The following is a 9,894-nucleotide window of genomic DNA, read 5'->3' as shown; positions in this document are numbered from 1 at the left end:
TTCTACAAGATCTGAAAAAAATTACTAAATCTAAACAAAATTACGGCATTGAATATATAGTACCAGCACTTATTCACTTGAGTCACAAAATCAAAGAATTACAGCACAGACCTTGAAATTACCAGCAAGATACTAAGGTTGTGAGCATGCAAAATTAAATTTCAAATCAAGTTTGAACTACTCTTATCTATAAAAAGCGAGCCCACTATGATAGCTTAGCTGCTTGGTACTTTGGCATCAGGGTGTAGAAGAGCCTTATGTGAAAATACTGGAAGATGTCTACAGCAGCTGCACACCTACCATAGTCCTCCATAAATTCGGCAATAAAACTCCAATAAGGAAGGGCGTCAGACAAGGAGTCACGTTCTCGCCAATGCTGTCCACCGCATGTTTACAGGAGGTATTCTCGAGGCCCGAGTTGGGAACAGTTAGGGATAAGAGTTAATGGAGAATACCTAAATAATCTGCAGTTCGCTGATGGCATTGCCTTGCCGAGTCACTCAGGAGATGAATCGCAACGCGTGATCATTGAGTTAGACGGGCAGAGCAGTGGGTCTAAAAATCAACATGCAGAAAACCTAAGTAATGTTCAACAGTCTAGCAAGGGAACAGCAGTTCTCAATTGGTAGCAAGGTGCTGGAAGTGGTAAAGGATTATGTCCACTTAGGGCAGGTAGTGACCGCTGATCCGGATCATGCAAGGGAAATAAATAGAATAATGGGGTGGAGCACATATGGCAGGTTCTCTCAGATCATGAATGGCAATTTATCAATATCCCTCAAGAGAAAAGTATACAACAGCTGTATCTTAGAGAACTCGCCTACAGGGCAAAAACGTGGAGGTTAACAAAAAGGGTTCAGCTCTAGTTAAGGACAACGCAGCGAGCTATGGGAAGAAAAATGGTAGGTGTAACGTTAAGAGACCGGAAGCGGGCAGAGTGGGTGAGGGAACAAACGCGGGTTAATGGCATCCTAGTCGAAATCAAAAGGGAGAAATGGGCTTGGGTAGATCATGTAATGTGAAGGCAAGACAACCGCTGGTCCTCACGGGTAACGGAGTGGATTCCAAGAGAAAGCAAGTGTAGCAGGGGGCAGCAGAAAGTTAGGTGGGCGGATGAGATTAAGAAGTTTGCGGGCATACAGTGGGCGCAGCTGGCAAAGGACAGGGTTAATTGGAAAGACATGGGAGAGGTCTTTGCCCTGCAGTGGGCATAGTCAGGCTGATGATGATGACTGAAGTACAGAACATAAAGCCTGTTAAACTTCAACGTATTTTTTGATTATATTTGTACCTTTCAGAAACAGAAATACTCAGTTCATGTTCAATTAGCAGTTGTCACTCTCTGATTTAGCTTTTGTGCAGTGCAGCAAAAACATTTAGTACCTAGATGGCAGAACATCTACACCTAGCCTTGCAGTCACTTATCACATGAAACAATTTTCACCCTTTCTTTTTCCCTAATTTATTTCCTTACATTGGTGAATGTGCATGTAAAATAATCTGTGAGTTGATTGGTCCACAGCAAGTAGAAAGTGGCAGCCATAAAGTAAATGACACCAGGGGAATGACACAACCTTGCGTCGTGTGTCCTTCCTTTGCTGTTGTTTACTTGTGGGATATTGCTCTCTATGTGCTTTAAATGCTGCACCCAAGCTGCGTGGCTTTATGGGCTTGTTGGTGCACGGTCAGTTAACAAACTGTAGTGCAGCTGAAGAAGAAAACACAGAAACGGCACTCGTACTGTTCATCTCAGTTTCCATGTCTTCGTCTTCTGTTGTGCTGCAGTTTATCGACCATAGCTGGGCCACCTCCAACAAATACTTTTAAACATGAGCAGCAAGTACTGTCAGTTTTGAGGGGTTCTGAAAATCCTTTATTTCTCAACGGTCCCTCATGCTAACTACATCTTCCCCACACAAATGTGTGCAAATCATTCAATCTGAAATCAGCCTATTTTGTAGAGACCCTTGTTCTCTTGTTCCAGGAGAAGTTGTCACCGTAGCTCTTTCGTGGAGGTCTTTTGGGTGCAGGTTCATCTACATAGTAGTCCCACCCTGGACACAAACAAAACCATGTTGAAATTGTGCCACCTCATTTTATAGGTGGCTATTTTGTCCCATCAAGTATAGCCATGAAAAGATCTTACCATTCTTCTCGCAGAATGCCATGGCTGCTTCCTTGCTTGTAAAGTCCAAATTCATGTTGGACAATGGATCACCTCTGCGGATTGATGAAAAACAACCTGTGTTTATGCAATCAGCAACACTGTCCTTCGATCAATATGCCACTGATCAATATGTCACCACAACACACCATGCAACACAGACACATGGCTAGTACCTTTTAGTGCGAAAGCACTTCTAGCCGCACTCTCCAGTTTACAGCGGTGTGTGTTTGTGCGTCTGAAGCCTCTGAGTAGCAAGTGTCACTGGTTCACTGGGTCAGTACACCTAAATCACACTGTCAGTAGGTGGCGGCACCTGCAAATTGAGGCAGTTATGTGCCTTTCATTTTCTCAATACTAGTGGAAGGCTTAAACTCTGTTTATTTCGAGGAAAGAAAAGGCACATAACTGGCTTCCTGGGTCAGTGGGCACCTCAACTGCACTTCAAGGTATAAATAAGGCAGTGGTATCCACCTGCAAAAAACTGCGCTTTCGCATAATATGTTGTGTTTAGCAACGCTAAACTGCCAGCCATTTTTTTCACACTGACTACAAGTTGCAGATATTACAATATAACCTGCCCACAATTTTAAATAAATACATATTAACCCCACTAAAGCTATGACGTCGCCCTATGTTCTTTGTCTCAGCATAAGCAGACCTTACCAATTTTCCTCACAGTTTGTTTTTTCATTTTCTCATTTAAAGCCTTAATTAACATGTATTATTTGCTTGTTATTGATTAGTGATTGTATACATATTCTTGCTAGTTAACAATGCTTGTCTATTTGATATTTTTCATGTCATTGAGGTTAGACATATATGTGCAACACATTTCCTTTAATTAGTGGTCCTGCTTGGTTATGCTTGGAGCATGTCTCAAATATTTAGTTTTCGATGTGTGTGAATACTTCCATCAGTATGTGCTGTCATATGTTGTAACGGATGCCTGGGCCTCATCAAGCTGTTTATTAACAGCTTTTAGTCCAGGCAGCCGGCCAGAACCTTCTGGGAAATAAAACTGAATTGAATTGAATTCAACCATGAGTGAACAGCTGGTGAGCGCACCATCTTTAGCGGGCATTAATCTTGATCAAGCAAACTGCAACATCTCACCACAGGAAACAAAAACTGCATCAAATTTGTTAGCACAGTGAAAGGGTTTCACAAGAACTCAAGCACTTCAAGGATACTATTAGTAGCGATATATCTGATTCAAGCTTCAAATATAGTACCATTTGGTGGATTGAATATTTCCCAATAATGTCAATGTTCAGGAGTGCTCAAAAGCAGACCTTTATTCACTACAAATTTAAAATGCTGTCAGTTAGGTTATGACATGCACATTAGAGGGGAACCATGATGTTTCTTATGTGATGATTAATCTGATTCAAAAGATTTCTTACGCACTCCAGAAACCATGCAACAAGAAATTGAAATTGGAGCATGCAAACAAAAGTTTTCCACTTTGAAAATTCAAAATAAGATCAGATGACAATGCATTTCAATCACCCATCTCACTTACTTAGTGCAGAGATTGGGCACTAACAATCAGAACCGCACTTTTGCCTTGATGGGCCGGCCCGCAGCCACCACGCATTTTGATGGTGTCACACCATAGGCACGGGAAGAGGCAACTAACTCAAAAAACAAGGCTCCCTGATGTTTCTTTGTTGGTAGGAATGGAAGGCTAAAACCAGTCCACCCCCACACCCCAACCACCCCACAATCTCGCCTCCTACCTGGCTTTTCTCTTTACATTTTTAGGAAAGGCGAACCAATCGGCTTTTCTTTCTTTATTTTTTTCGCTGCCTTCTTAGTGTAGTTTGAACAACAGCACTCACCTCCACGAAAGTATGAAGCGAAATGGAAGGTGTCACCCCTAGCGTTATCCTTATAATAGTTTTTGTTTGCTTTCACTAATTCTTTTCAGTTTTTGTGGAAAGCGAAACGCTTACAGCTCTCGAAGATGTTATACTTTGGATCCATTTCCCGGGTATGTACCTCCTGCATGTTTGCAAACAAATTAGGTGGCGCTGCAATCGCTAGAGGACTCGCAGTAGGCAAGATTCCAGGGAGAAGCGCCGCGGAGGATGTAGAGCGCAGCTTTTCAAGGCTTGTAGGCGCGTTTTCAGTTTCCGCGAATCAGAGGAATGGTTGATGCTTTGAACTTAGTAATTTCTCGTACGCAAGCTCGTGTTGGCCACGTACACAATTGCCCACTTCTACCTTGAACACCACTCTGCGTGGCCAGCGCTCCGCGGTGCGCCTCTCGTGGGCGCCTGGGGAACTAGCGCGCAAACGCAGTGACAGCTGTAATACGTCGTCTGCTTAAGCGCACCGGCTCTGCCAAGGCGCGCTTGCTTTGCGGTAAAGCTAACTTTGCTCTTGCTTTGAGCACTAAAATCGAGTTCGGCACAATCCCCGAGTGGCACCGCACTTGGTTCGATGCAACACATGGTATAACGGTGGTGGTTGCTTCTCGTGTTTTCTTTTTTTTTTTTCATGCGATCGCAAAAGTAAAGGCTGTCATGGGTAAAACTTGAACCATGCCTGAGCCAAGTCTACAAGCTGTGACAAATTAGTTGCTCAGCTGCTTCGTGCCGAGCAGGCAGAATATGCCCGCGACTCGCACTATTGTTTTCATCAGCTCACAGTTGGGCTCCGACAGGTCACTGATCAATGCATGGCGTCGTAGAGATTTATGTTAAGCGACTATGAACGCTCTAGCAGTGCGCCGGCTACAATGGCAAAAATAAGAAAATATTGATAGACAACAAAATAGACAAGTTTTATTGGTCATGTGGACAGAAATGAGGAACTCTAAAGACAAAAAAAAGGCAAGGGACAGTTAGAAATGGTCTTTCTGAATTAAATTAGGCAGTTAAAGAAGAATGGCCGCGACAGCGTTCGAATCGCAGTCACGTTTGCTGCTATTTGATTAAAAGCGGGAACTTTCAGGGCCGTTCTTAAGATTTCAGCCCCAAAAAATATGAATCACAACCAATATGCGGGCCTTCTGCCGCGCGGCGATAAAAAGAGATTGATGCTTCATTCAGCGCCCACTTGCAGAAGGTGCACTCTCATGAAAGTAGGGATGACAGCAGACACATTCAGATAATTGAAGGTGTTTGAATGGCTCAAGAAAAAGGCTTCTAATCCGTTCCGAGACCACAAGGCGAGCTGACTGCATTCGATTCGGAGTCAAATTAGCTGTGATGTTATAACTGCCTTCGGAGTTGTAATATATACTCATCACCATCCTACAGCGTGATATAATTACTCCACGCTGATTCTTGGTTGTACCGATTACCCGGTATGAACTTAACTAAACATTCAATTAGAACGTCTTTTTGTTTGTTGGCATGAAGAGCATGAAGAAAGTTGTTGCAAATGAGCAGCAGTTTAGAGCGGCGCATAAGAGAGTTAAACCCTAGCGCATGAAGGCCGTGGTGCGGGTAACACCCATATGCTACGAGACTTTTTCCCTGAAATTCCCAACTTCTTCACATTCTTGTTTTCAGGTTAGTAACGAATCAAACGTTTCGCAAATTGAAAGCTCTAAAGTTAGGCCACGCCATGAATTCATCGCTGACTTTGCGGCGCCCAACTGAGCTGATGAAAACAATCGTATGAGTCGCGACAATATTCTAGCTGCTCGGCACGAAGCAGCTGAGCAACTGAGTTGTGGAAGTGTCACCACAGCTTATAGACTTGGCTCAGGCATGGTTGAAGTTTTACCCGTGACAGCCTTTACTTTTGCGATCGCATGAAAAAAAAAAAACACAAGAAGCAACCGCCATCGATATACCATGTGCTGCACCGAACCAAGCACAGACCACTCTGGAATCGTGCCGGACTCGATTTTCGAGTGCAAAGCAAGCGTGCCTTGGCGTAGCCGGTGCGCTTAAGCAGACGACGCAGCAGAGGCCCCAGCTACAGCTGTCGCTGCGCTAGTCCACCAGGCGCCCGCGAGAGGCACTCCGCGGAGCGCTGGCCACGCAGAGCAATGTTCAAGGTAGAAGTGGACGACCGTGTACAGCATATTCGGAGAAACTGTTGAGCACTCTGTATTATATATATGGTTAGTGGTAAACAGAAAGCGTTGCTGCCGTTCATTTCTACTCTAGGCATTGAGTAAAACAACCAGTTTTTGACACTCTGTATTAACCGGAATGATTTTACTTTGGGACAGTAGTGAGGGGCAGCGCTGACGTGCTCACCGCCTTTTGACACACATTCCACGCAGTGCTGCAAAATGTGGGGACAGTGTCGTGTCCCCACTCTCCTCTGTCTCACGTAAGCGCTGTTTTTCGCCACAAGCAACAGGCAGGTCGACTTCTCCCCTTTCTAAGAAAAACTGGTCAATTTGGTGAAAATTTTTGATTTTTGAAATTATTTTCTTTCCTGGCCCTGGGGTCTTCATCTGTTTCGTGACAAAAAATCATAGCAAAATATGCAGTAGAAATTTATAAAATTACTCTTTTTAGATGTGTGGTCGTCCAAAATTGAGGTAATTGCACTTCTGATGGTCCCGGTGTGTCGTGAATTGCGTGGGTCTCCGACAACGGAGCACCACCATCTTATTATCACTACGACGAGGAAAGATCAGAGGTTCCGTTGATTTCAATGCCGCATTCTTTTCACCAAAAGCAAAAGCTACGAGGCCATAAACGAGGGAATAAAATTTAGGTTTTCTGAGCTTTCACATTTTCTGCAATCGGTGTGTTGAGGAGGAGTGTAAGAAATCTCAATTTTTTTTTTCTACACGTGCAGTAGTATGTCAAAGTTATTTTTGTAAGAAACGTTTTCATGTAAAGATTCATCCCACAGAACAGGGCTTTGTGAGCATGCTGGCACAAGAAATATGCGCACTTTCTACTTAATTATTCAAAACCCATGGCTAACTTGACGAGGGTGTTAATTATAATTACCCAAAAACTGTACCAAGCAGCTGAAAATAAACCACATTACTGTAATTAGCATCGCAATTTCATATTTGCACCAGATTTGGTTACAACTCATGCATAAATAACGAAAGCACTTTTAATTTCCGCATCCCCACTCAATATCGCTACAATATCTATGTGTCTCTGTTAGTATAGCCCGCCTGCTTCTTTCCAAGCAAGCTTCGCGATCATGCACTATCTCATGAAATAGCTTATGACACATGATGCGATGAAAAAGCATGCTTTTAGTACACTTAAAGTACGCTATTCCAAGCATGCCAATGTGACCCAGGCTGCGCCAGGAAAGTCAGGTTTATTCGTAGAAGGCAAAAGGCTTCAGGATCACACAATATTCGCTTCTAGTCCTGACATTTGCCGCATGGGCCTGGGAAGATAGCGATTTTTCTGTAACACCACTGTATAGCGCCTGCATGAGCCCTGAACGAAAATAAATGGTAATGATGATGATGGTGTTTATTATAGAATTTTTCTCGCTCCCCCAGCAGAAAAATAGATTTGATGCCACTGCTCGAATCGCATGGCTACCATAATGTAGTGTAGCCAATGAACAAGAAACAAAAGTCATACAAAGCTGGGCCAGCTCAGGTAATGAAGTCGACTTAGTGCACTGCACCATATAAGGTTAGTCAGTGATATGCAATCTTGAGTTCACATTAAATGCCCTGTAAAACAGTATGGTAACACTATCCCTAGCCTGCTGACTCATTTTGGCAATGCACAACCAGCTGGCCTTCAATAGCTTTCTTAAATGAGTGACCACTCACATTATTTCAGAGACAGCTGACAACTCTAAGCCTCTTTGATTTAAGGATTTAGGGCAGCAGTTAAGAAAGGAGACATTAGAAGCGGGAACTCACGTGGAGCACCAACCCATGAGTGGGTTCTCCCAGCGTTCACGTATGTCAAACTCCATCTTCCAATTGTGTGTGTTGTGGGTCCCAGACTGCATGGCATTGCGGGCCGGAATGAAGATGCGCACACGTCGCGTTTTTATGTGCTCTTCAGGAACTCCAGTAAGGCAGGAAATGTCCATCTGTAAACATAAACTGGATGCATCTATCACTCCAGTCTTTCTCCTGTCCATCAAGTCTACATTTATTTTCTTTTCATTTCATTTTTATCTCCTTAAAAGGCCCCTTTTCAGGAGCATTACATAAGGGGTGGGTACAATGCTTTGCATATCATACTTAGTAGTCATGTGTTATAATGATAACAGATGAAGCAGAAGCTTCACGGTACAAGACAAAAGCTGCAGTAAATTTGCGGTCACCAAACTTTCTCACATATCCACCACACATACGCAGGGCTACCTGCAATGCTAAATATAAAATAACCGTAGCTATTGCATGTGACAGCAGATGCCTATAATTGGCGTATTAAGTTCGCATGACACAATGATCCTTTTACATTCATAGAATTTATGACAAGGTGACCTCAGTGACAACTAGATCACGACAGATGTATAAGCACCGAAGCTTTTAGTCAATATAATACAACTAAAAAGTTGGAATGCTGGATTGTGGAAAAGCTGGTTTATGGAAGCCCTATGTCCTTTGGGCATTCCGGCTTTCTCAGTGTTGTATTGACTCTAGGCCTCAGTTCTATTAATTCCATGAACATTTCTAACAAGAGTGGTCGCACGTATCTGATGGGAATAATTCACAAAAGCGCGGTCATATGGTTTCAAAGGAAAACTGCAGCTTTCTTTGCTAAGGTGGCTGCAGTGGGTGTCGACTGTTCTCAAGACTGCTCTGTAGTTAAAGGTTTCCCTGAACACGAACAACCAGAAACGCTTCCACTTCCGAACTGTAAGGCATTTTATAGACTTACTTATTCTCTACAGTGGCGGTCTCGGGTCCAGCCTCGCATTATGAGCAAATTTCTTTCGACTACACATATCTAAACAATCTGTTAAATTATTTTCTAAGACATTTGGCTGCGTGAACCTGTCAATAGATTGTGGGCTGCACTCGGGTGTAATTTAGCCTTTATTATAGGGGTGCGCTTAACTTCAGAATGGACAAAACGGACGAAACACGAGACACCGAGCGTCCATTTTGTCCGTTCTGAAGTTAAGCGCTCCCCTATAACAATGAACGACCAACTAGCCCTTTTTAAAGCTCTGCTGAGGTGTATTTTAGCCATTTGTTCACGCAGTAGCTCCAAGGCGTGCAAAACACGGAGCTACATTTGTTGGGCATCAACATTACAGGTGGCTTACTGGTGTGTCCACAGTGATTACAGACTCGGCAATCTGCTTCTCCTTTTGAAGCTCGACGGGATCCTTGAGCGCGACGTCGGCATCTTCTGGTACGTAGTCAGTGACATGGGTTGAATCGGACGACGCCAGCCGGGAACCAAGGGGCCGGAGGAGGCTACAACCACGAGAAGGCGACAGAATTTGTAACTTTAGACCACTACTGCTGGCCAAGCATTTACATCTCCAGCTTTTTATTTTGATAATTTGATCAACAATACCACTCGAAGGCAAAGTCATAACGGAAAGCTGAATAACCTTCAAGTGCTTCCCAGCTAAAAGCACGGTCATTTTCGCGCGGGTGCGTCTACAGTAAATCACATCCTTCAAGATTTTATGGAAACACGGCCCCGTACCTTTTCGCAGAGGCGTTTTGCCACAAATAAGCCAATCCGGTACGAAAAACACGAGAAGGCAGCATACTGTAATTTTGGTTGAACAGAAACCAGACAGAAATGCGGGTAGTGTATGGATAGGATTGGATTGACGTGCAGTGTACGAAA

At 43.6% G+C, this 9,894-nt stretch overlaps 1 protein-coding gene across 1 annotated transcript; it reads right to left on the bottom strand.

Moving 5' to 3' along the window:
• Nucleotides 1-1,850: 1,850 nt before the first annotated feature.
• ND-18 (NADH:ubiquinone oxidoreductase subunit 18) lies at nt 1,851-9,894 on the bottom strand. The gene is made up of 5 exons (XM_077659604.1): nt 9,748-9,894; nt 9,356-9,509; nt 7,992-8,167; nt 2,147-2,220; nt 1,851-2,054 (listed from the first exon to the last, which is right to left on the bottom strand). Exons 1-5 carry the CDS (start codon nt 9,810-9,812, stop codon nt 1,951-1,953), a joined length of 573 nt encoding a protein of 190 aa, XP_077515730.1. The 5' UTR covers nt 9,813-9,894; the 3' UTR covers nt 1,851-1,950.

The sequence above is a fragment of the Amblyomma americanum genome, chromosome 3 (genome assembly GCF_052857255.1).
Source record: "Amblyomma americanum isolate KBUSLIRL-KWMA chromosome 3, ASM5285725v1, whole genome shotgun sequence".
Classification (NCBI taxonomy): domain Eukaryota; kingdom Metazoa; phylum Arthropoda; class Arachnida; order Ixodida; family Ixodidae; genus Amblyomma; species Amblyomma americanum.
This window is presented reverse-complemented; position numbering and strand designations above follow the sequence as displayed.

Excerpts from the sequence above, each read along its gene's own strand:
- ND-18 (XM_077659604.1), bottom strand. The coding sequence starts at position 9,812 with ATGCTGCCTTCTCGTGTTTTTCGTACCGGATTGGCTTATTTGTGGCAA. Across the intron at positions 9,510-9,747 it reads CAAAACGCCTCTGCGAAAAG|CCTCCTCCGGCCCCTTGGTT; the intron begins GTACGGGGCCGT and ends TCGTGGTTGTAG. Across the intron at positions 2,055-2,146 it reads GGCATTCTGCGAGAAGAATG|GGTGGGACTACTATGTAGAT; the intron begins GTAAGATCTTTT and ends GTTTGTGTCCAG.